Source organism: Lagopus leucura, unplaced genomic scaffold, assembly GCF_019238085.1.
Source record: "Lagopus leucura isolate 7727_CA_CO unplaced genomic scaffold, USGS_WTPT01 Super-Scaffold_73, whole genome shotgun sequence".
Taxonomy (NCBI): Eukaryota; Metazoa; Chordata; class Aves; order Galliformes; family Phasianidae; genus Lagopus; species Lagopus leucura.
The window spans coordinates 17,164,545-17,192,303 of NW_024962252.1; the positions used below are offsets into that span (position 1 = coordinate 17,164,545).

The 27,759-nt window shown below is 35.8% G+C and overlaps 1 protein-coding gene across 6 annotated transcripts in view; it reads right to left on the bottom strand.

Moving 5' to 3' along the window:
* The window catches only part of COL21A1 (collagen type XXI alpha 1 chain), a 102,328-nt gene that overhangs the window by 18,189 nt on the left and 56,380 nt on the right, over nt 1-27,759 (bottom strand). For all 6 annotated transcript variants that reach the window (XR_006181964.1, XM_042889128.1, XM_042889121.1 and 3 more), the window contains 9 exons: nt 25,980-26,033; nt 23,463-23,516; nt 22,503-22,556; nt 21,772-21,825; nt 21,631-21,684; nt 19,203-19,256; nt 5,418-5,462; nt 5,014-5,067; nt 381-434 (listed from right to left, as the gene is read on the bottom strand). Coding sequence is in view for 5 of the 6 variants with exons in the window: in XM_042889128.1 (XP_042745062.1) it covers nt 381-434; nt 5,014-5,067; nt 5,418-5,462; nt 19,203-19,256; nt 21,631-21,684; nt 21,772-21,825; nt 22,503-22,556; nt 23,463-23,516; nt 25,980-26,033 (477 nt within the window). In the remaining variant the exon portion in view is untranslated. The remainder of the gene's footprint in view (nt 1-380; nt 435-5,013; nt 5,068-5,417; nt 5,463-19,202; nt 19,257-21,630; nt 21,685-21,771; nt 21,826-22,502; nt 22,557-23,462; nt 23,517-25,979; nt 26,034-27,759) is intronic.

A 27,759-nucleotide genomic window follows, 5' to 3' on the forward strand; every position in this document is an offset into this window, starting at 1 on the left:
TCAGATGGAAAAAGCAGCATGTAACTCCGTTTAACACAATTAAAATATAAATAAATGTAACACGGGCAGAGTTCTGATGTATACTGAGAATTATCTGGCTCCAAGCACTGCAGAACATTTTCCAGGACTGTGAAGTTTAAACGAAGTCTCATGACCATCTCTGCAGCAGTTCCAAACCTCATGGGATGAGAGGTGCCATTTACTGAGCTATATTAAGCTCTCTTGAGACTAAACTATTATATAAGGTAATATGTGGAAAATCATGTAAGTCACCTTCCAGTATTTGGTATACCAAAAACTTAGGTGCAAAATCCTAACCTTTTGTCATCTATAAGGCAGTTGTATATCAAAGTCACAAGTGAATTAACAAAAACGCTCACCTTAGGCCCAGGAGCTCCAGGTAGTCCAAATGAGCCTTCTGGTCCCATCAAACCCTATTTATTTTTGAAAAAGGTAGAAACATTTCTGTAACAGGCTGGAGGAATAATGGCTTCAGTACTGTATAAAGAGTATTATTATGCTTTTACTGCAAAAGAAATAGATAGAAAATATTATTTTCATCATAGTCCTATAGAGGAAGTAGCTCTGGATTACCTACGCCTTCTATGGTGTGAGGAAGGGCTATTGTGAATGGAAAAAAAAATAAACACAGGAAAAAAACAAAATGCTGTCTTAAAATATTCCTGAGAGAGAATTTCCTGCAAATCAAAACCTCATCTATGCTGTCTAATTTTTAATATAATATATTACATCCTTAGCTATAATTGAGAGCCATGAAGGAATTTCTCACCTTCCATTTAGGGTTCCCAAAACTATTAATAGTATTTCAGAATTCTCTTCCTTGTTTCTGACTGTGATTCTCTGAGGTTGCTGCACCACGAGTCTTCCAAACCTTGAGGAGGTTTATTAAGATCAGTAAACTTGGGTCCACATCTTTGCTTCTTTGGCAAGCACTGGGTTTGAACCATTCCCTCAAGAGCCAAACAACTTCTGCTACTACAGCACACTTACACAACCTGAGCATTGCCAAAACCAATTCCTTAGATTCCTCTCACAGAAACATGTGACAAAGGCATGTTTAGTTATCTTTGTTCTATAAAGAACTAAAGGGTGTTAAATCATTAAAAGGCTGGCTTTTTTCTTGTCTTTCTAAAGCTACTGTCAAGTATACTTCAGAACTTATTAGTAAATCATACTTTCCAAAATGGAACTCCCATTTATCCTGGTGTTAATACACATCTATGGCACCACTTCATTTCATCTCTTTCTTACTTTAGAACTTCAAATATCAATAGAACTAATACATTATTATTGCTTCGTGTGGACTTCCAGGTATATTCTAAAACATGATTTGCTGTAAGAAGGCATTCAACAACACACAGTGTAAAATACAAGAAATTACACAGTCAAATAAATAAATTATGTTGTGCAATCCAACTTTCTAGACAATAAATTTTATTGATGCTAATTGATAGTATTTTCAAGAACTACTGCTAATACTGTTACTTACATCAATCTTTCTGTCATATGGATAGAAACAACCACTCTTCATTTATTTCTAGTTTAGGAATAATTCAATTCAATAATATTATCCCAGATCTTCAAATGTTACGTATCATCAAAAATAAATGTACCTATTGTAATTTGTTAAATAGACAGTAATCCAGTTGTACAAAAACAAAATTACAATCCTTTGCTAAGACTAAAAGGATTGCATTGGTTTTGAAAATACTAGAGAAATTTCAAAATATTTAGAACAGGAAATAATTTTTGTATGCAGAGCTTTTACTATGCTGTCACTTCTCCAGTATTTCACATATGCTGATAATACTGTATACACATATGCTGATAGTGAATACAGAAAAAAATGGCTCTTGTACACAAGATTCAGTTAATTACACTTGAAAATTATTTAATCAAACTTCAGTTTATATATATATATGTTTATATATTTAATAATATCATATACACTGCATAATCTCCAACACCTTCCTGAACTTTGAACATTCATTCCTACCTTAAAATCTGTCATCAGACATGATGAAGCTCATTTAGAATAATCAATTTTTTCCTGAATAAAGGATTACTTGCCCATGCTATTTCTTTAAAAAGTTTGAATATAAGTAACCAATTCCTCTCTAACTGGAGTGAAGCTTCTGTAGCCTACTTTCACTAAAAGTCTAAGAGAGACTGTAGTCTCATTAACCATTTGCTTAAGGCATATTTTCAGAATCAGCTTTGTTACAGAAAATGTAAGAAAAAATTAATTTGTTCTTGGAACTAAACCTTGATTACACTAGAAATGTCTTAATTTATTAGCGGATTAATGCTGCTTCTTCAATTTTTCTCTTTTTATTTGCATTTATATTGCAAAATAAGCTTTAGATAATATTGATTTCACTATAATGCTGAATACAGCTTACCTTTTTAAAATCAAATTTCATATTATCTATCAACTCACTTCTGAAATATAGCTCTAATCCACCTTTTTTGCAGTCTTTGAAGTCTACCTTCCTTTTCTGCAAACCCTTGTGAAATTACTATCCTTTCTTCCTCAGGCTCCTGTTCTGTGCTAATTTCCAGCATGTTAATCAGCAAAAACAACAAAAAAAAAAACAAAACAAAAAGCAAGTGTAAGTTTGGGGACTAATAGTGGGAAGGTATGAGAAGGGACTACATGATTTCTGGCTCCTCTCACATCACTAGCTCATTGTGGCCCTGTATTTAATTTCAAGCAACATGGTGTTGAGAGCCTATCCAATACCAACTCCACATTTCTGGCTCATGCCCAGACCTGTCCTTGGATTACAAGTAGTTAAATGTTCATTGCAAATGTCCCACATTCATTTTATCTTATACAAATTGGAAATATTATGTGTACAGATAGCTTTATCTTTTTATTTATTCATTCATTTAATCAGGTATGTATACACATCTACCTCAATCTTCTGCTATCTTCCATTCTAGATAAGGCAGAAGAGAAAGCAGAAAACTTTAACATAATGAAAGGTCAGACGACCATCTACAGGAAAGGGAGAAATAAAAGCCAGTTGTCCTCATTTCCTGTCTTGTCCTCTAATTACTAAGCCATATTTCATGTATTTCATTAAAAAAATACAGGAAGATAATTACATGAAATCAGTGTTCTACAAGAAGAAAACTTTCTGGTGCAATACAGGAAAAACTAGAGAACGCAAACTGAAAACTAAGGCATGTAAAATTGTAAGAGAAGAGTATGTCCTGAATAATAATAACTCATTCAAGGACATATATTTATTGTTACTCTTCCATGTTCCAGGGCTGACACTATTTATGAAGCACACACATGAATAAATTACTGGCCTTGGTAATGTAATAGGGATAGTTACTATTGAAGAAGAACTTGTTTTTGAAGAATTTTCCCAAGGTATTAATAGCACATCCACAAGCTTTCCATCTGTTTTGTCTGGAACAAATATATTCACTGTGACTAATACAAGGAAAATCCCACTATCTTTTCTGGCTGAAATTCCCTAATGTCATATAACATATTCAAATATTCCATGCATTAATTTCCTTCTTATTTTATCAGGTGACAAAAGATACATGAAATTGAATTGTCAGGAAACATGAACATATTATTTTCAAGTGTATCACAGAACCAGATGTTATTTATGTAAAGCAAATTTGAAGAAAACATAGTAGGTGAATTACTTGAATAATGTACATTGTGGAATCCCACAAGGCTTTATTATAGCTGCTCTGACAGCCTCTCCTCCAGCATATTGTTTACCTTTGCTCAGAAAGAAATGGAGAAAAAATTTTCAGTGATAGGTAATAAAAATTATTAGAGGAACAAGTGAGAGACCAAATGCATGTATGTTATCTAGGAGTAGAGAGAGATCTGAACTTCTCAGTTCAGTGTTTTTTCAGTGTGATCTGAACGACTACATTATCTGGTTCTCAGAGAAATTTCTTTCAGAGAGATCTTCAGGTAGTTGAGTCCATAAAAAAAATTAACCAATGTACTCGTGGTATACAAAAAAAATCTTTTCATAGCTATAATGTACTGGTCATGCCTATAAAGGACTCATAAAAGAAAATACTGATGGATATGGTAGGCGCAGAAAATTTGAATGTAATGGGCAGAGTAGCCTAGAAATTGCAAAGCATAAAACTGCTTTCAGTCTTTTTTCTCCATTCAGAATTGCACTGGTTTTAATTGATACTATATTTTACTGAGGAACCTCAAGGTCGAAAAAGGACAACAGGACATCAACACATTCATAGGCATACATATACCTATATATCATCTGTATATCTGAAAACCAAAGTAAAATTTTTCAAAACTTGCTCCAATGCCTCACCACTCTTTCAGAGAGGATGATTTTCCTAATATCAAATTCAAACCTCCCCAGTGCAACTTGAGACCATTATCTCTTGCTCTGTTGCCAGTTAAATGGTTACAAGTGGTTATCTGTAACCAACTTCTATCATTTCTAAAGGATTATAAAGAACATAGAAATCACCCCACTCAGGCATTAACTAAGATGTGTTAAGCTGGACTGTTCAAAAAGAACAAGCTAATTTCAATTTCCTAAATTCCAAAATAAAAATCTCTCTGTGACCTCAGCTGATCTCACTGTTCTGGTCAAAGGTGAATGCTATCATGAAAGTCTGCTGTAATTCAGATTAAAAAATTCATTGCACACTATGACAGTATTTAACCAGTGTTTACCTTACTGTAAATTGACACAAATATATTCAGAGTTAATACAAACTTAATTAACTCAGAGAGAACATTCATACTAACGTTTCAGTGGATTTATTTACCAAATGTGCAGACTGGAAATGATCAATTTTAAAAGAAAAGTGGGAAGGGGATTCAAAGATTAGACTTGGTTTGACTGGATTCGTAAATGTAAAAATGCTGTGTTGCTACTGTATTGCTTATTTCCTTATCACAGGTAGTAAATAACAGCATGACAATTATTTGTAGTTCCTGTTCATAATAACATGATTTTGCAAACTTACAGTTTCCCCTGGTGACCCTTTTGATCCTGGTAGACCTGGCGGTCCAATTTCACCCTAAATTTTTGACATAAGGACAACAGTTGTTGAACTAATTTAAGTAAGAATAACAAATTTCTTAAACATCCTTTAATTCTACAGATATATGTGAGATTATTTTTCAAAGTATTATAACATTATCTTTGTTTCTTTTAAATTATGCATTCCTTCTGGAATAATATAAATAAGATCCAATAAGCGATAACAAACATATCAATAGCATTGTGGATGTCTCCATTCATTTGCAACATGATTTTTTGTCCTAAATTTCCTCTGTGAAAAGTCTCCTCTCAGTACGGCCTTATCCCTTACTTTGGAAAGAGTATATATGTGCAGTTTTTAACTGCGTTTTGAGATATCAATAATACCTTTTGTCCTTTTGCTCCTTGATTTCCAGGGATTCCAGGAATTCCCTAAGGAAGGAAAAATAAAACCTTTTAAATACATAGAATATTTTATAAATATATACGCATATATATAAGACTCCATGTCCTTATAAATTTAATGTTTGCTATACAATTGGGGTTCAGAATAAGGGGTGGAAATAGAAAATTTAATAAACATGTATGAGAAAAGAGCTTCAGATGAAAACATGCAAACTATTTCATCTGGGGACAGTGAAACAGTGATGTTCAGTCCTTCTAGGATGCTTTCCTGCTGGAACTCCACATCTGTCCTGGACAGGCTCATGTATCCTAGCTGCCCAAGAAGGGCTGCAGTGCTGTACTGACAATTCTGACATGGGGAAAGAAACCACTACTCATTATACAAAAGATTCCCATATGAAATAAAGCATGTCTTCTTCCAGAAAAAGTATTGGCCATCAGCACCTTGGGTCATCCTATTTTCCTATTTAAAATACAGTGATTGTAACATAAAACAAGAGACAGCTATTGTCATATGTGATGTGTACTGGCTTCCACTTTGATAAACACCTGAAGATCTCTAACACTTCCTTGTTAGAGATCACTCACTGTTTATTTCACTCTACAGTACATCTCATACCATTTCTTACAGTGATCCTATAAATGCATGTAGCTTAGCTTTAAAACAAAGCTCAATATACACTTAAAACTCTCATCTACATTCAGTTAGTTTATTTTTCCTCTTAAATCTACTCAAATTTATTGGACAGATACTGTTCTTGTACCATCACTAATCTATAGCAAGAATTAAGCATATAGATTTCAACAGTCAGGACTAACTTGATAGTTTCCATATGAAGAACAGTTGTAAAATGCTGTCTTGGAAAAAGCAGCTCAATTGCTTTGTAGTTTACACCCAGCTTCTTGTTAGTGATGACACAATAAAGCAGAAACAGTTCAATGGTCAACAACATATGAGTAAATTATGGCATCTTTGGCATTTTGCAAGTCATCAAAACTCCAGTGTATGTATAATCCAAAGAAGAGATCAAAGAATATAACTGGAAAGCTAATGTTTCATTCAAAGACCTCTACTCACGCTGTGCAACATAAGCCTTCTTGCTAAAATTTTGTTCAACACCATCTTATTTGCACAGAGATAGGAAATCAGGTGTATTTATAACCACATTTAGGAACTTCCAGACCTTGCATGGTTTCTCGGTATATTTATTCAACAGTTAAATTCTGTAGCTGTAAAATGTAAAATTTAACTGTAAATATCAACATCAGAACTTCACACAATGCTGAAAAAGATCCCCTCCACTAGGCAGGAATCTGTTTTTACTGAAAAGATGCACCAAAGCTTTCCCTGGTTACATTTCCAAGTTCTGTGTAGGGCTAAGAGAACCACAGAAACACCAAAGTTGGAAAAGACCAATGTTATCATCCAGTCCAACCGTCCACCTATCGCCAATAGTTCTCACTAAACCAATCCCTCAACACAAAATTCAAACGTTCCCTGAACACCTCCAGAATCGATGACTCCACCACCTCCCTGGGCAGCCCATTCCAGAGCCTGACCACTCTTTCAGAGAAGCAGTATTTCCTAACATCCAGCCTAAATCTCCCCTGCCGTAGCTTGAAGCCATTCCCTCTGGTCCTATCACCAGTTACGCAAGAGAAGAGGCCGATCCCCAGCTCACTACAACCTCCCTTCAGGTAGCTATAGAGAGCATTAAGGTCTCCCCTGAGCCTCCTCTTCTCCAGACTGAACATTCCCAGCTCCTTCAGCTGCTCCTCATAAGCCCTGTGCTCCAGACCCCTCACCAGCTTTGCTGCCCTTCTTCAAACCCCTCCAGGGCCTCAATGTCTTTCTTGCAGTGAGGGGCCCAAAACTGGACACAGTATTCGAGGTGCGGCCTCACACAGCTGAGTACAGGGGCACAATCACTTCCCTCTTACTGCTGGTAACACCGTTTCTGATGCAAGCTAGGACGTGATGGTCTTCTGGGCCACCCAGGCACACTCATGGCCCATGTTCAGCCAGAAGTCCATCCCACATATTTATTCAACACAGTGAACAGACTACCCTTAAATAAGAATGCCAAAGAGAAGAAACATATCGTCCCACTGAGCTGGATTGAACTTTCTTGGCTAAAAAAAATAAATAAATCTGATACAAGACATTTAACTTCACCTTTATATCAGTGGCAAAGAAAGATAAAACTCAAAGAACAATTGCAAAAGTAAGCCACTGTTAGCCTTCCTTTTCTGATGGATTCTGCACTGCTGAAGTGCTGGGAACTTCTGCTCCTTTTTCAGTGGAAGATGGTCCAGACTCCCCACATTCCCTCATGCTTTATTGACGTTCATTCAGCTAAGAATGAAACTACCATTTATCTTAATCAGAATGATTCCCAGAGTACACGGGGTGGAGACTTTCACAGTTACTCACCACAAGTCAGTTGGCATAGGAGAAGGAGAATGAAATGGCTAATTTGTTCACAAAGAATAAGCTTTTCTCATGAGAGTTACATTGTTGTGTAGCTTCCATAGTTCAGCAATTGCAAAGACTGATTTCTGTAGGTTCAGTTCCAGTAGGATTTAAAAATTAAATTTTGTTTCCTTCTCCTTGTCTTTTCTGTATCTACTACTTCCTTTTACAGGGATATCCCCCTTTTATGCCAACTAGAATTACTTGTACTTTCCCAGAGGACAAAGTTAGAAAGCAGCCTAGATATCCTCAATTTCTTCCCTAACTTCTACATCAAGAGCCAAACCAAGCGTTGGAAATATATTAGCATCCTTGTTCCTAAAACAGAGATTTTATATGCAGTACAAATCCTCAGAATCTGAACTGTTTTTTTTTTTTTCAATCTACCATGAGTGATAAGGCACTTTGAACAGCAGGTTATGTATAATGGAGTGACATAACGCAAACAAAGCTATCAAAAATTTTTAAAGATGTATTCTCACTTCAGAGCTCGAGGTAAAGCAACTGATTTCATTTGTAAGATAAAAAAAAGTTTTGAAGTGCATGTTGTAAGTAAAATTGTCACAAACGCCTGTTTTTAATCAAAACTTAATATGAAACAGATTAATCATGCAATTTTCCTGCCATTAAGGGAAACACAATGTTTGGAACTATCACAAGTGGGAAAATTGCCACCCACAGGGAGCAACAGAATCAATGCTATGGAATAATTCGTGATTCACGGAGTTAGGAGAAAAAAATGACTTTAAGGATGGTTTTTGCAAAGCTATCAAGCAATATTTTGTTCATATAAAATTAAAAAATGGGTTGCAATTCAAGACTTTGTTTTCTTCTTCTTTCCAGAAAATGCATTTTAAATGGTTCATGTTTATCAGATATACAGCTGTAATGCCAAGAAGCACAGCACTATATTTTTAACCAGAATAGCTAGAAATCAAGGTATTTATTGAGCTTTAATGCTTTCTGTCTTTACACCAGTTGTACCATCTCACCCTTTCCAATCAGTTATCTCCTGACCTGCTTTTACATCAAATTTCATCTAATGTTTATTCATTGCTTTCTCTATTTAAAAGCTAAATAATTGCAAGCCTTACCCCCTGCCTTAGCTCTTTCAGCATCATCAATCTCATTTTAACTATCTTCACTTCCTTCAAACATCTCATCTTTCCTCTGAAAAATTCCCTTAAATGGGAAGTCCTCCTTCACCCCTTTATAAGTTTGCAAGTGCTACAGTCACACAAAATTAAAAGCTAGCAAGTTTGCCTAACAAACACAATTCACAGGTTTAAAAAAATAGGCTATTCAAAAGCTTCTCAACATATCAAGCCACTGAGTTTATGACTAAAAGCTAAAGTGATTTCAAATCAATCTAGCATCTAACTGATATTTTTTAGTTATTGAGACACTGCTGTGTTTTCTCTTTATTCAGTCTCCTTTGTTGGTTTAATCATCTATTTTCCACCTTTGTTACCTCTGCATACAAGTCTGCCTGTTTTCTATGCTCTTGTTACAAACCAGGGAGATCTTGGAGGATACCCCCAGGGCATAAAGAGACACCTGAATACCATGGACATATGTGGAATTGTCATTTAAGGTGCTGTGGTACATTTAAGCTCACCTGCTCCTTACAAAAGATGTCAGTACGCTGTAAGTACTGTGTTATAGATGCCAGATGTTGCAGATGACCTCACATATCTCACCTTAGGCAGCCGAATGTCATGCCCTGATGTCTTGTTCTCTGGACCAAAAACAAATGTATAAATATTTTGTCTTGTTTTTGTATCTGCCTGGTATAACAGGTCTCTATAGGCTTCATTAGCAAAACCTCTGAACAGTCTTCACTAAGAAGTGATTACTAAGACATAACTGTAAACGAAGGGTAAAAGGAGCTCTAAGCATCCTTGACACGAGGGAGATACCAGTGCTTAAAAATGGCTCTTAGCTTCACAGCTGAAAGAAGCTTGCCTGGATATGCAGTTCAATCCCTTGATGCAGCCTTCCTGAGCAGCAGCCTCCACAGCTACAAATTCAGAATATCCAAAATAATAATCGGCTTCCATTATGACAATGAGCTTCAGTGGTGATAATTAAATAATTCTTTATGAATACTCTATGTTATCCCACTTTTAGAAATTTAAATATATATATTTTTTCTATTCTCTGACAGTATCTGGCAGATATAATGGATTTAACTGTAAAAGGAAGGTTGTTTCACAATCCCTGGAAAAACTTTTATGTAGGTTTCCTTAATCATGAAATGTCTATTTTTGGCTTTGGATTATATTAAGCAGCTGGATTTTTTTTCCATGCAATCCAATTAAAAATCCATTAAGTAGGTTGTTAAGTAGGTTGACTTTATATACAAAACAACTGGGTGTAAGCATTTTCACTTAAGGCATAAGCTACATTTCTCAAAACATTTTCCCTCTCTTCTAGCTAGTGTTATTTGTCATTTTTTCAGCATTCTTCATCTCTAGCTGTGTTTATGAAAAGCAGAAGAAACTACACATAAAAACTTTTCAAGAAGAAGAAAAATGTTTTATTCCTAAAATGAGCACGTATTAGCTTATTCCATTCTTTATTTTCCACTGCTGTCCCTCCAGTGCCTGGTAGAACTTCATTCTATGGTTGACAGGTTTGGTATGTAAAGCCAGAGGTTCCCAATTACAGGTAACATAGTCACTATCCTAAAGCTGTCCCTGAGGAAGATACAAAATTACAGGACATTTCCAAAAGATTCCCTGTTATAAGCAAACTATTTTGTGGTCAATTCTCTAAGACTGTGAAAAGACCTTAGTATGTTATCCTATTTTCTCAGGGTGCGACTATAAAACTTTAATCTTTCACTGTACAGCTTCAAACAGGCTCCATGTACATCTGGACTTTCTTTGTACTGTGCAAACAGTTGATAAATAACATCTAGAAGTGTTTCAAAGTATCCATTCTTCTTTCAATATCAACACAAAAATACTTGCAATAAAACTATTTTTCTCTATTAAAAATGATTATGACTGTAAAAGATAGGATAAAAAAAATATATTTCCTGTATGAACTGTGAGACCTTCTGAAAAACAAGACTAAAAAAAAAGTACTAGAATGTCAGGCAAGCATTCATTTCTGCAGCCATTTTTATGAGAAAAAAATACGTATCTACCAGCTTCTTTACTTCTGCTGTTGAATATTGTTTAAAAATATGGTTTATTTTATGGTATAATATAGTATCTGCCTTCATTTGTTACCTTTGTATGATGATCATTAGTAAAGTTATTTTGTTGGGATTCCACCTTGTTTAAATTACATCAATTTTCAAAAATGGATCCAAGAATAACATTCAGAAACGTTTGTTAAAAGATGGTCATGTGCTGGTCTGCTGCCCACTTTAACAACAAAAGCTCAGGTTGCATCCCTAATGGTTATTAGTAATTTAAGTATTGACACAATCCTCACTAAATGCTTCTAGCGTGGCACTGAGAAACTGTTATTCAAAGTTTCAGTCTCACAAAATGCATAGAACTTTCATAAAGATTAGTACTAATTCTGACCCTAATTTTTTTTCAACAGTAAGTTAATGTGGATCAGTTGGAGTCAGATGTTTAAAATGTAGAAATCATGACTATGATATAAAGATAGCTTTTCTTGCATATATGAGTTCTCTGAATTATATTTCAGTTAAATTATTTCTTCCACTGCAAAAAAACTTGAAGTTCTGATACTAGGAAAGCATTAAAGCCTGTTGCATAAGTTATAGCAATAGCATAAGACTCACAAAGATATCCATCTACCAGGATATCTCCGTGAGCTCTCTGAGCACATGAAAAAACTCAACTGTTTCTGTGTCCCAATCTTCACTTGAACAAACTTACTTGATGATACAAGAGAGATTTACTGGAGGCATGTAAGAAAGTACGAGTCAAGTCAAAATCTGGATAAATGTACAACAGTCCAGATACTTTTGAAAAGATTACAGCAAATCCCCGATAATCCTGAAAGAATGAAAGACATAAAATTGATTTGGATAATGGATAAAACTCTTCTGTGTGGAAAGTAGAAAAAAATATATAAAAGAAATTCAAAGAAGTTGCATCAGTTACTACTGGTTACCTGGAACTGACAACAAAGGAAAATGGGCTGAATACAAAGAACGGATCCCACAGCATCCACTAGACTAAAACTGAAGCTTTAAATTAAATGCAAGGAAGGAGAAAGCATTCACAGTTACAAGACCAGAGTTTGCAAGCATTTTTTTTTCTTTTTTGGCAAATTGCTTATTAAAAATAAAACAGACATATGTTACGTGTGGAACACAGTGACCCCTGTTGCACTGCCAGCACAGTGAAACTGATGTCACTGTTTCTTGCAAATACTCTTCAAAATACTATGAATAACAGACTCAGCACATCTTAGTGGATCCGAAGCTAGGCAGATTCAATAATCTTGGGTGTCCCCAGCTCTACAGGTGACACTGTGATGTCCTCCCCCTGCTTGTCCTGTCAGGCACCAGCATAATGGACTCTGCAAACCAAGCATGTCCACTCCAGCTAAAAATCTCACAGTGACTTCTATCAGCTGACAAACCAAGCTGTAGTTCATACCTGCGTGTAAATGCTCTAATACTCAAGTTAAGTTACATGTCTTTGAAATAGTCTAAAATTTCTCCACTACTAACAATTTTTGGCAAAAAAACACTCATTGCACAGTGTGAGCACCTGGCACATCAGAGTTAGGGTAAGGATGGCAGGGCATTGCCTGCTGCTCTGTTCCTTGTACCAATGCTCCTGGGTGTTAAACACTGCAAAAACTGCAATTCTACTCACTCAGATCACACCGATGTAGAAGAATACAATTTTTGGCCATTCCCATTTTCTGCAGTAAGGGTCCAGTTATTTAAATTAGCAGGAAGTGGGTTTAATAACAAATTATGCTTTTTTTTTTTTTCCACATGGCCCATAATGTGAAACTTGTCATAGGATGTGTTCCAAAAGGATCATTAAACTACCAGAGAATTGGTTCACTGCAGGCCATTAAGTAGAAAGGACCAGCTTGCACTTTTGACAAACGAAATCCCTAAACGCAGTCAGAATCTGGCAATAAATAAAGGAAGAAAGAAAATAGATCTTCTACATACTCCTATTCATTCTCAGAGAAAAGGTACTGTGATAGCTCCCTTAGTTTTAGTCTGTTTGGCAGTTCTTACCTGTGCTTAAGACAGCTAACAAAAGTCAGTGCAGAGAATGCAATGAAACCCTTCCAGAGCACAAGCAAGGAAAATCATACCTTGGTTTAATCTGTAATTGCTATGGCTAAATTTAACTACTGAAACAGATTATTGCAGTGTGAGCCAAAGATTCCTTCTTAAATGATTTGATATTTCTGTACTACTCTGTACTAAATATTTCTGTACTAACATTGCTTCTTTTTGGATCTACAGAGCTTGTTTTTGCTGGTCACATAATTTATTCCATATCAGTCCAACATGGCTAAATGGTGTCAAAATCCTAAAGATAATTTGTTTTGTAGCTTGACCTAAGAACAGCATCATATATTCCACATGTTTCATTATCCCCAAGTACTAATTGATTTCTGACATGTCATCTTTTCAGAAAAAATGCCTAGGTAGAAATATACACTATTTAAAAGTTATCTGTCTGAAAGGAATTGCTGGTCATAATATATATTAAAAACAAAGTCTTTCAATACACGAAGTTTATTGGAATCACTCATTGAATACAAATAAATAAGTACTACCAATAATTTTGTGCTTAGAAGATACTTCAATTTTTTAAAAAGTGCATTTAAATTGTTTGCTGCAGGACAGTTATTACAGAATCATGCTTTTTAAACAGATTTTTTTAGAATATAGGAAGTTAACAAAAAGTTAAGAGAGATCTTAACAAATGGCAAGATTCTATTTAATGTAATACAGTTCAACATATCAGTAGGGAGATTTTAAACTGGTACACCATCTTGGCCAGAAGTATTTCTACACCACTGGGCTTCTCCCAGCCTGATTTTCCAGAATAAGTTATCTGATCTGAACTGATGCTAACTGCAAAATTCCAAAAAATAATACTTTCCTAAGTCTTTGCAGACATAACAAAAATAAAGAGATGCCATCTAAGTGCAGAAAATGAATATAATTCATCTAACTGCACGTGTGTGAAGCCAAAATGTACTAACTAGAAATCACAAAGAAAAGATAGAAAATGAGAATTAGATGGAAGAGAACTGTTTGATTTTACAACTTAGAAATGCAGGCATTATTTTCCAAGCTTCATTTGGTCAGTGGATCCAAGTTTATTACAGTACTTATTGTGGCTGCTGTCCAGATTGAAATCAGTGAGAATCCCTCCAATGACTTCAATACAATTTGGATCAGCAGCTACGTTGCCATGTCTAACATTTCTGTCACGTAGGAATAATAGAGCCATTGACATTAACCTGCCAGAAGTCCCAGACGTATTTTAATCACTTGTTTCTTTACAGCACCATTCACACACTCATCTTCTTAAAAGCAATTACATTTGCTGAAAATGCAAGACAGAATGCACTTAATTAACATAAATTGTCAGACCAAATGATGAAGATAAGAAATGTTGCAAATAATGTTTTCATTAAAAATATATGCACCTTTTAAGTGAGTTTGGTTGGAAGTTAAAATTGCCAGGAAAACCAGCACTCAAAAAGCACTGGGTTTTTTTTTGAGTGTTTTGAGGAAAATCTGCACTCCAAAAAAATCTAAGAAAGATTACTGAAATTATTGTGTTATCAAAGCTGTCATCTCCCTCCTTCTCAAGAGGGAAGATTAGCATCTGTAATAGTAGCTCCAGCAATCAGAAAGTCCTCAGCAAGACTCTGCCCTGACTACTCTCACAATTCCACAAAGCCTCTCAAGGAAAAATGACTGATGCACTACCTTTTACTTTTCTTTTTTTTTCTTTTTTTTTGCAGTGGAAGGAAGAAGGGAAGGAGAAGACCGTCATCAGAAAAGTAATCCTGCTTCTAAAAATTTAGCATAGAATAATTTAGTAAACAATCATTAAAAAATTAATTTGACCAACAAAATCTACTTGTGAAGAAATAACAATGTATGGCATTTTACCTACCAAAGTCTTACTGCATCAGCTGGTTATGTCAAAGAAAAACCTCACCCCACTTGAAGAGCCCTTTCATTTTGTAAGTATAGGTCCAAGGCAAATTTTTCAAGAAAGAAATCACATATGTTTTCAGACCCAGAAGACATAATGTGCAGAGAAAACACTAGTCCTTATTTCCCTTATGACTGGAATGCTGGTACCTCTGGAAAGTAAGCCACCAGTGCTCAGCTGCCACTACTCAGGTACTCAGACAAGTGGAAAAGTATAAATATTAGCTTTGAGGCTAAGAATTTTGATGGACTTACACCAGCCAGATTGCTGAGTCTCCTATGTATGCTGATTACATTTCTCTTAATGATCGACAGGGAATAACTGCTTCTAAATAGACTACTTTCATAACGGAGCCCTTCAAGACAATGTAAAATTTAAATGATTGTTTAGTACTCCATGAAACATTTTCACAACTACTAAACCTGTGCTGCATATGATCCTTAGAGCGTTCAAAACCTAACAGGATTTTTATGCTGCAATCTTCTACTGAGAGAATGAAAATAGAAGTATAACAATTATCAGAATAGGTGCATTCAGAAAATTAACTAAGAAACACTTCTAGATTTAAAAAAAAAAAAAAAAAAAATTGTCACAGCCACTACTGCATATTTATCCTGGAGAGATTTTGTGTTTGCTTTTAAGTGCAGGAGAAGAGTATTTCATAAATCACTCTCTCAATGCAGATGATAGAAAATATGAGTTAAATAAATGGCAACTTCCTGATGTTAAAATTATCTCCTGTTCCATCCTATATAGAATAGTGGACTTGCCTCTATTAAAATTTGCACATCTTACCTGTCACCTTCAACAGACAGCAATATAATAAATGCAGAGCTGAACTGAAGAAGTTCATCAGAACCAGCTGCAACTACTTCTTAATAAATATTGTTTCCTGTTTTTATGATCAGCTATTTGTCCGGAGAACATGGACAGGAATGTTATCAACATACATTTAAAGTATTAACCAATAGGACTCTGTTTGCTTTTTCCTTGGCATAGTTTCCTATACCAAGAATGATAAGAGGTAACATAACATAATGAATACCACACGATAAAGCATCCTGCCTCAAGGAGGTGTTGCACTGTAAGGTCTACAGTAAAGACAATTTGTTGGTGCAAAGGAAATGCTGGAAAATTACACAGTAAGGGACAGGTGGCAATACTATGTGGCACACGGAAGAAGCACCAAGAATATATTTAGTTCTGCATACTACCATATAAGCAAATCAGGAACTGCTTCTCCTTGCATCCTATTTCTATTATTCTCAGCATGTCTGTAGATGCAGCAGAATTACATTAACCTTAGGTTTCTGTCCAAATATGCAGCCTACCTATTTACATTATTTTATTATGTCATATTATAAAGATCTCTGCTTTATGAGGGAAAATTCAGCAACTTCTGTAGTCTGCAATTTCATTGGTTTACCTTGAGCATGCTTCAAAAAAGAACTCTGGTACGCTAGCACAGATCAGACATCTTGTGAATTTTAGAGAATAATTTTTAGAGAATTCACTGATCTAGCACTGACAGTACTGGTGCAGTAATAGGAGACAAACAGACAAACTATGAGGTATAACAGCAGGAGTCTGGTCAGAAGCTGAAAGTCACTGTCATAAAAGACCACATCTGAGGTCTAATGATGTGGCCTAAATATTAAGGGCAAATTCTATCATTTTAAGTATTTACAGCTGTATTTCTGAAAAATACGATTTCTGGAGAGTAAACATCAGCAGCTGCAATTGGTCAGACACATTACTTGTGGCAAGATAGCATATGCCAGGCCTGGAAGAGTGCTATAAATGTCCTGCCAGTTTCATCCACAAGCACTCACTTCAGAATTCCCATCTGCAGAACTGTAAACTCACATCTCACTTTGCTTTCTGTGAAACCAAACTCTGACAAAGCTCTACCTACCTTAGAAAGGAGAACTAGGCTGAAATTAAGTTCAAATATGAAATGATTTATTCTACCCTTTAGACAGCTTGTCCCTCAAAAACCTGTATTTCCCAAAACAGCCTGTCGTCAGTAAGATGCATGACTAGTCATTAAAGTGCCACTCAAGTGACAGCATGACTACACTTGGAGCATGGCCTGTTTGTCATTGGTAAGCTGAGCTTGATTACTAGTTTCACCAAATGCTTTGGAGAGAATTCTATAATATCAAATATTTTTCTTATACAGAGCACGTAGGATCAGGATAGACTTGCTAACTTCAGTTCCCCTAGTACTACTAAGGAAAACAACCATTTCACTTGGCATTATTTTAACAACCAATTCTTTCCTGCTCATATATGTGAGGATTAATTAGAGTAATAATATACAAGAAAGTATGGCATATTGTCCAGAAAGTAACCACACCTTTCAGTTACTGGAGGCAATGGGAGCTCAGTTCAGTTGTGCTGTGTGCTAGGCAGTTGCTTCTTAGACATTGTTTCAAGACGCGTTCACTTTGCAATCACACTCTTTTTATTTGTTAATGCAGAAGGAATCAAAAGATTGCTATTTTTAAAAAGACTAACAACAAATTAGGCCATGTTTAACACTAATGTGACTGAATGTAAGAAATAAAAATTGTCTGTGTGGATGAAGTATCCACGCAACCTACTGAGCTGCTCCAGGGCCACAGCTCATCTGCTTGGCCGATACACAGCCATAGTTTGAAAAGATACACACAAGGTCTGTCTTGAGTTTAGGCTGCCTATTTCACTATCTCAACGAATTCATAACAAAGGTGGGTGCCCTTCTCCCATATGAATGCCATAACTACTAGGGTATCCCACTAGAGAAGACTACTCTCAATTGGAGAAATCATGGTAACAGAAAAGCAAAGAGGAGCTTACACATTTTGTATCAAGTACGTGTTGGAGGAAAAACGGGAACAACAGAAGTAGTGAAGTGCACAAGGTATTCCCGACAGCCCCACATTCCAGTTCACTTTCCATGGACGAGGGCCCACTACTTCCTACTCGATTAAAGGAGCCCACATACACCAGTCACTGTGGCTGACTGGGATAGTTTTCATTTCCCACACTACAACCACACACTTTTGCCATATAGTGGTTGCATGGAGACATCTCTTGCTGTACTTCCAAGATCTGAATAGATGGAGGCACCACACTTGCCCATACAGTTTGGCACTACACCAGCATCACAGGTAGAGAATCAGACACTACTAGGTGCCTTACATGTCATACTGGTTACCTTCAGGCAATATCCTGATCAGCAAGTAGACTTTCTGCTCTTCAAAAGAACCTTCACTAACTAAAACTGGAGCATGTAATACAATCTGGCTTAACCATTTAATACTATATAAATTCACAATCTTTTAAAACTTCCCCTTCTTATCTTAAAATACATCTGAAAGGCAATGATTCACAAACTGAGCTCCAAACACTTCTTGGCCTAAAGAATGATTACTCGTGGCTTGAAGACAGCTGGCTCACTATCAGCCCTGAAAGCCTTCAGCTTTCTTCAGATACCTTAAATCCTCTACCTTCTGAGCAAAGAATGGTGGCCTTGAAGAGCAAAACAAGGAAACCAGAAGGACATCGTTTACCACATAAAAACAGCAGGAAAAAAGTTTCCCAAACACCAGCAGAGGAACAACGTATTGGGAAACAAGCAAAACAATAATGCAGCAACATGCTCCCAGGTAAGCTAGTAGACCAGAGATTTAGATAACATGGCCAGTATAACAAGATACAAGGAAGTCAATAAACAAAGAGAGAAAGCAGGAAGTGGAAAAGTAAACTCAATTAACAAATATATAAAATAACATATTCCATGTTGCAAAAATGAGAGTTAAAAACAGCCAGTCTTTCCTCAAGTAACCACCAATAACTAGCCAAAACATCCTTTCAATAGGAAATAAGTCAATAATAAAAAATTTTATATTATCTATAAAAACTGGTGCATAACAGCAACATAATTAAGAATCTTTTAAGGCATCTTTGACTTTAAAGGTTTATTTCTTTTATTAAATCCAAACTTAAAGATGAGCAACAGAAAATACATGTGCTTTTACAAAAAAGTACATAACAACCAATACAGATCAAAATGGGTGAAACATGAAGTGCAATATCCTTTCACAGAAAAAATACAATAAGAAAAAAAGCATCTAAGAATAATGTCAGCAATGTAATACTTACAGGCTCTCCTCGATGTCCCTCTAGTCCTGGAGATCCAGGCTGTCCAACTTCTCCCTTTAAAATGATAAAAACTGTTGAATACCATATTCAAAAAAGACCTTATTTTACATAATAATAATTGTTTCAATTAGTAAATTACTATTCTTATTAAAAGTAAAATGTAAAGCAAAAACACATGATCAAGGCTCCATCAAACAGACAACTCAAAACAGTTACAAAAACAGTGAGAAGTTCTCAGTCCAGAATTCCCTCATTCTGTGCCCAGCAGAGAGTTGTCAAACAGTTTGCAAAAAGAAACAAGTGAGGATCACCTTGTGTAATTTGAGAAAAGTTGAATCAGAACAGCAACTATTTGTTCAAGGTCATATAGTTCTAATAAATTGTTTTTGTCTAATTGTTAGTACAACTGATTGCATGAAAAATGTTTCAAAGCACTTCAGAATTACAGTGGTAGCAGACACAATTAAATCTTCATGCTCTTACTCAAAATATGTACAATCCCCAAAACACTCTGAAAATCTGAAAAATAATTGCAAAAGTACACGAAACAAATGTAGACCAATTAAATACATAAAACAATATAGTAACTGATATAAATTACTTTTTCTTCATACTTTTTCTTCCATTTTCTTTCCCAAAATGAATATTGTAAGAAACCAGAAAAGCTTCAGCATTTCTTCAGAAAGAGCCTGTTACTGCTCCCAGCTTGGTTATGGATTCAGAACGAAGCAATGTTTTACAACATTTAGCAAACAGATGTGGAAGTCAAATTAACAAAATGTTTGAATTAATACAGCATAAGTATTACATTTTAAAGTGAACAAAAACTAATGAGTCATATTTTTGCACTATGATAATCACAGTAAGAAAATAGACAAGAAAAAGTCTTCTAATTTAAATGTACACATTTTCACATTAATATATTGAATCATCTGCATTTTGTTTAGAAGCATGAAGCCAGATCAATGTACTCTCCAAATTTCTGATTTATCAGTATAACACTTCACTCTAAAAGATGCTGAAATGTGTGGCAGTTAAAATTTTTTTGCTCAACAACTGTTGCTATTATCTGCCCACATCAATTAAAAGGAAAACATCTAATATCTAATTAGTTGTTCTATTTCCTGAAAAGCCACAAAAGGGACTTCTCCACCAAATTAGCAGGGATATCTGTACATATCTGTGTATATGCAGGGAAAATACAGGAGAAGTCATTTGAAAGAAAGACATATAAGCTCATATTGTAGCCAACAGATATAGAATTGTCAAGATTCGGTCTTGATTCAGCTGTCAGTCACCAAGATCTCAATTTCATTGCCCACATTTGGTCATTTTTTAAATACTCAACACCTCATGATGCTTTGGACACTTTAACACATCTCAAATTTACATGTGATGCTTTATGTGATCCATTAAGCTGGTGTCTACAAGTCTTACTTCTTTGAGCTGAATTGCTCTCCAGATTCCACTCCCATAGCTGAATGAGCCTTCTCTGGCTTTAATAGGAACACAGATAGCTATGTCCACAGGCATAAATCTAACTATCTGTTTTAAGAATATCTGTATAATTGTCTTTGCCTGAGACAGTTGCAAGTGTCAAAGTATGCTGTTGTAGATATATGCTAATCATGAAAATTCTTAGGCAAGTAGAAACGGCATGGAAGATCAAAATGAAATGAATGTAGCAGTTTACATAACATTGGAGTTTAATTTCATGGTACTTTTAAAAGGCTGTTATTTTAGATATGCTGGGCAATTTTTAGACTAGAAGCACTGTATTGTTGTATACAAGTAAAAAATTTGAACTGGCTTGCTTCTTTAACTACACATTAAGACACGTATATGTGCTTTTCTAAGATCTAGGATGCCATGACAGTTATGAGGGGCTTGATTCAGCTCCCTGGTGCTATCTGAGGTGCTGCAGGGAAGCCAGAGTTCACATCAGACTGGCAGATATCACCTAGAGAAGACCTGTGTCCTTCTAAAATGGCACTCACAGGTCACCTGGGGTACCCAAAAGCAGCAAGTAACACTGCAAATTTATGAGTGGTCTTAGTAGTTAAGTCAGTTGAATAAAATATAGGTATGCATTTTCTTATGCAAATAAGGGTGAAATTTTTTTCATAATGAAGACAGTTCTGGATGATACAAACTACACAGGGTAGTTGTGCCACCTCCATGCTTGGCAGAGAATGAAGAAGTTGCAAAGATAAACAAATATTTGATGATCACTAATACACTCTTAATAAAAGCTACTGCTCCTGTTTACAAACTGACCAAAATCAATGAAGTATGCCCAGTCACTGCAGTAAATCTTGACATTTCCCAATACTGTTTTAATGTCTAGTTTTTCTCCACAGAATAAACCAAATATATTTAGACAAACAGGTTAAGACTTGTCAATATATGAGTATATATTTGTAAATACCTTGAAACCAGGACTTCCTGGCAATCCATCTTTCCCACTTCTGCCAGGGTCTCCCTGTGGCAACAGTTAACAGTCGTCAGTAGGTAAATTAACACACACAAAAAAGTTAAAGGCACATCACATTGTCTGGGTAGAACTTACGGATCGCCCAGGCATTCCTGGAAACCCTGTATCACCTTTCTCTCCCTTTGATCCCTAAGAAAAGCAGAAAACAAAAATAAATGATACTAAATGCTTATGGTTCAAATCCAACCTATTTAAACAGCATTTTCACAAGTTATTTCTTATTCTGAAAAATTGTGGAAGGTCTGTTCTTTTCTTAACATAGGCAGGAATTGATTAATAATTATGATCCATTTCAGAAGTGTAAATATGCTTTAAAAAGTCCAGACTGTTTTGCAATGTCATTAATACATATACACCCTAATAAAGGCATAGATACATTTGTAAAAATATATTTATGTGCATTTTGTGTTGTATTAGAATGAGTTACATTAATACACTGTCAAAAGGATGAAGAGAGTTATCAAGATATCCAAAGGCCATTGTTATTAAACAAGAGCATATCCTCAGTGGAATGATGACTGAACTAGGAGTGCAGATTTAAACCTCTGTAACTACAGCTCTCATAAAATATAAATGATATTGTATTGGGTGCAGGTGCCCAGGTGCTGGCAGCATGCTGCCCCATGCCACACACAGCCAGCTGCAATGGCCCCACTGCAGTGCACAGCTGGGCCCAGCAGCCAAAATGGCAGTGCTGCTGAGAGGCATCTTCAAGACAGAGTAAAAATGCTGCACAGAAGTGGGAAAAAACATGGCAAACAACCCCACCACACGTATCAGTAACATTATTTTATAATTTTACTTGCCTTTTTTCCATATATCCCTGGCAGTCCTTGGTCTCCTTTAGGGCCCCTTTCTCCCTAGAAAAAACGTGTGTGAATAAGTTGACTTTAGAAATAGAAGTAGATACATACACAAGTATGTATATACACACAAAGTAACATAGCGAGCAGATGATGTAAAAGGAAGCAGGCAAAGTGTTCCACTTGATCGAAAAGAAAAAATAAAGGAAGAAAACTATCAAGAAAGTAAAACCAAATCTTGAATTTTCCAAGCCTTCCTAGGAAAGAAGCTGAGACTAACCACTGGTGAGGCACTCTACAAGTCACAACTCACAGGCTTATTGCTTTTCATTTCAATGGAAACTGAGCATAAGGCACTTCGACTTTCTGGTTACTTTCTACAGGTTGGTACTTCAGTGAAAATTCAGATCTCCATGAAGTGCTGTACTTTAATGAAAACCTTATCTGAAAGGTTGAAAAAACAGATTTGGAAAAGCTAAGAAGTCAATCCAGTTGCATACTAACATAGAAGATATGCTTGATGATGTTATGGAAAACATACATTTGAAAAACTTATTCTGGTTACACCGAACCTATCTGTCAAAATACTGTCACTTAAATTGAATAGCTTCTAGAAAATTCTATGATTATTTTTCAGTTCCTGATACATTACTTGGATGTAGAAGAGTACTAAGTACTTTAAAACTGAAGTTCAAAGTAATTCACATAAAATTCCACAGAACAGAACAAAAATGGAAAAGAAAACCCCACAGGTAGTTTTCATTGCTTGTTAATGCTTGATAATCAGGCAATGAAAACTGGCCTGTAATCAAGGCCTACAGCATGTATTACCCTTCAACTTCAACATCAGATCTGTTTATTTCATCAACTGCATCAGTAGTGCATATGAGCACTTATTTTTTTAAAAAGCTATATAGAGTAGGCTGAGACATAGGAATATTGTAACAAGTTTTTATTTTCAACCTTTGGTGCTGGCATCCCATGTAATCCAGGAAAACCAGGCAGTCCACGGTCACCCTAAAAAAGCAAACATATTTCAAATCCTTATATCTAAAATAATTAATATTTAATAACACCCATAATCTAACTGGTCAACAGTTTAAAGATGTTACATATTACTGTATCAACAACAGAATATTGGTATGCTGACTGATGTGTGTTCATTAATATTTCAACACGATTTAATACAGAAAATAAAAAGTAACCACTAAAATGTTTTGAACATTTTACTGTAATCTCCCAATAAGTTTTACTGAGGTTCCAAAACAGCAACTTTTAAAAAGTTTTGAAAAAAGCTTTGAAAACCTCTGTAGTAACTGTGACAACCCTTCCACTCACTCCTAATTCCCAAAGAGTAAGGAAAGTTCCTTAATCTGGGATGGTTCTGTCCCATTCTTTCATTGATAATATCAAAAACCTACTGACCTCATAAAATTTCCTACAAGCTTATTCTGGATGAGCAATAAATTCAATAATAAGGCATTAAGTATTTTTTTTTAAATAAACAAAATAAAACAGAATTAAATTGATAAAAATTTGGCACTTTGACAAATGAGTTCTGATTTCAATTAAAGAAACAATCTACTTTGGCAAAAGCAGTTGGTAACTGAAAACAAAAGCCAGAACAACAGTTCTTTCTCTTGTCCTCGCAGCTGACAATCAGGAATTTCAGAACTTTTGCTATTGGTACTGAGGATGTTTATCAGACTGCAAGTTTCCTTGAGGTATTACAACAAGAGGTTAAATTATAACTAGGCACCTGCTGACCTGATGCTATAAAAAGTCTCAGTGGACTGGCCCTACTTCATTCCCAATAGAAATCATCAGATAGTTTCTGGGATCTTTCTATTAATTTCTAAATAAAAAAAGAGTGATATATTTCAATTTGTATAATATATTTCAGCCATGAGAGAGGAATAATAAATTATGCCCAGGAAGTTATTTTATATATATTTTTAAATTCTAAGATTAAATACAAATGATAGCATGTCTGAGCGGTATTTATCAAAATAATCCATGCCTAAGGAGACTTCTAGTGGTCTGTCACACATGCCACAAGACAGGAACACAACTGTCGGAAAGAAAGCTTGTGGGTTAATACAATCAAAGTATCTCTCAACAAATAAGTATGGAAAACGGGCAATAGAAATGGAAAACAGTTGAAAAAAATATTCAAAACTCATAAAATAAACCTTTTATGTATCCATTGCTTGCTGCTGTAAAGGAATGGAACCCTAATTTCTGCTCAGAAGTGGTGATTCAATTATTGGGTAAACTGAAAGACTTGGCAATGGAAACAGTTTTAAATTAGTTGCTGTAGAAACTTCATAAGTAAGAGGATGAAATTAAGAGATGAACATTTGGGCTTAATCATTAGGAAAAAGTTTCTAATGGCAAGACCTACTTTATTGTGGAAGAAGTTCTCTAAAACAGTGGTGGAAGCCCTGTTTCTTGGCATAATTTAAACAGGGCTGGACTGAGCATTAGGAAACATTCTATCTGTCACAACCTTACACTGCCAGGAGAACAGCATTTTTCGTCACCAGTATCTCACTTTCAGCACATGGCCTGATACTGTCTGATCAGACATAAGACCACTACAGCAACAGAATATATAGGCACATTTTTCATTTCACATAATACATTATAGGGTTCTACTGAACCGTAATGAATGTATGGACCTGCTATTAGGATTGGGAACTTCAGAAGAAAATTTTATAGTAAAATCTGTTTTGAAAATGAACTTTCATTTAAAAAAACAAACAACAAAAAAAAAACAACAACAACAAAAAACCAAAAAAAATGGAGGCGCTGAAATTTTATTACACAAGAAAGAAAATAAGCTTGCATCTCAACAAACATAACTTTTCTAAACCTATTTCTTACAGGGCAAACATATGACAGAAGGGTGGACACAAATATTCAAACAGACTGGCCAGCAGCAACAGCCGCAGACTGGTTTAATTGTTCTGCATACAGGAGATCCAGACTCAAGTTTATACTGATTATTAGAAAGGTCTTATATTTAAGCTTGCACATCTGTCAACACCAACAAGGTGCCTGCTAGACCTCAGCTAGAATTCTTCCAAAGAAACCTTTGGTTTTAATTTAATTTTTTGGTTTTAATTTAAAAGCCCGTGTTTTCTGACAAAAAAAAGTGTTATCCAAACATCCTTCCCTAGCTCATCTGGATGATCACTTACAGAGAAAAAAGGTGACGAGGTGGAAAGAAACCACTTTGACACATCTGTATCAAACTACCAGTCAATTAAATGTGCATATGTTTTCTAACTGTAAATTGTTCAGAGCAATAAAGGGATTACTGGCAGCGCTAATGTCTACGTATACTGAAAAAAGGTGACCAGATTCAGAATTTCACAGAGGATTCTTGTGAAAATACTGGTATTATTCATTGTATGACCAAAATGATGTGAGAATAAGAATTCTTTTAATTGCATTTTTTTGTTTGATTGTTTTCACCTTTGTTCCATCCTTTCCTGGTTCTCCCTTGATACCTGGTAAGCCACGTGGTCCCTAAGAGAGGAAAAAAAATAACAGCTGAAATATTAAGACACAGTGCTACGACACAGAATGAGACCCAGATATGCAATGCAATGTAACCCATGAATTATCTGATCACAGCATTTTGGTAACTATACACTAAAGCAAAAATAATCATGAAACATATCTAACGTGAGAATTCGGCACGCTCATAATCCATGACTTGGGAAAATCAAAACTATTATTTGCTATAACTGAGGAGCACCCCAAGCAAAAAGGATTGTCACACAGATTGCACTGATGTGCCTTCCTTTCAAATATCCATCAGACAGTCTTCACATATGCTGTGGTGTGGTGTGGCTCTTGGTCCTGACATGCTCTCAGATATTTAATTCAACTATTCAGCAAGACCGGATCATGTTATGTGTAAAATACAGCACTGGTTTGCAATAACTGTCCCAGTAAATGCTCCTAAATTAAATATTATGAAGAAGAGAAAGAATTCTTTACAATCACTTTGGACTTAATCTGAAATCTTTGTTTAGATATGTGATTAGTGGCTAATTACAGAATAGTTGAGGTTAGAAGGGACCTCCACAAGTCACCTGGTCCAACCTCCCAGCTCAAGCAGGGCCATCTAGAACAAATCAATTGCCATGACATGACTCAAGATCACTGTTATCAGTGCAAATTAAAACAAAAGGAACTACTGTTTGGCTTCTATATCAGAATGAAAACATCCAAGCCCCAGGTGAGGCCTTCTCCTACAGGCCTTGACTAGCTGTGATTACATCTGTGATCTAACTGACAACCTACTAACAAACTCCAAGACTATGTGAGTCTCAATGCAATTCATCCAAGCATTGTCCCTGAATTCATGCTATCCCTGGAGCCTTTTTTATTCTTCGCACCTCAGCTCTCAATGAGAAATAGTGAATACTGAGAGAGAGTAGGTAGCGTTTAGAATCACAGAACCATAGAAACACCTAGATTCTATGACTCATACTAAGGAAAATAACTTCAAGATGACCAAGGCCATTCAAAAAACTGACCTACCTTGTCTTAAAAATAAACCATATCCCTTACTGCCACGTCTCTTAAATACCTCCAGGAATGGTGACTCCACCACTTTCCTGGATGACCCCTTTCAATGTTTGACACCCTCTCCATAAAAAAATTATTCTTCATATCCAAGATAAAACTCCCTTAGTGCCACTTGTGACTGTTTTCTCGTCCTGTCACACATCAGCTGAGAGAAGAGATTAATGCCCTCCTCACGGGAACTTGTTTTCAGGTAGCAGTAGAGAGCAATGAGGTCTCACCTCAGACTCCTCTTCTCCAACCTCAATTCCCTCAACTTCTCACTATTCATTTTCTAATCCCCTTACTAGCTTCATTTCTCTTCTCTGCACATATTTGAGCAACTAAGATACTTCTTACAGCGAGGGGCTCAAAACTGAACTCAATATTTGAGGTCCAGTCTCACCAGCGCTGTGTTGATACAGGACACGATGCCATTGGCCTTCCTGGACACCTGGGCACACTGCTGGCTCATGTTCAGCCAGCTGTCAACCTCCAGACTGCCAACATCCTTTCCTTCCAGGCAAATTTCCAGACACTCTTCCATAAGCCTGTATCGCTGTTTAAGGTTATTATGACCCAAGCCTAGGACTTGACACTTAGCCTTGTTGAATGTCACATAATTGGACTCTGCAAGTCAACCCAGAATATCCTAAAGCCTCTGCAAAGCTTATCTGCT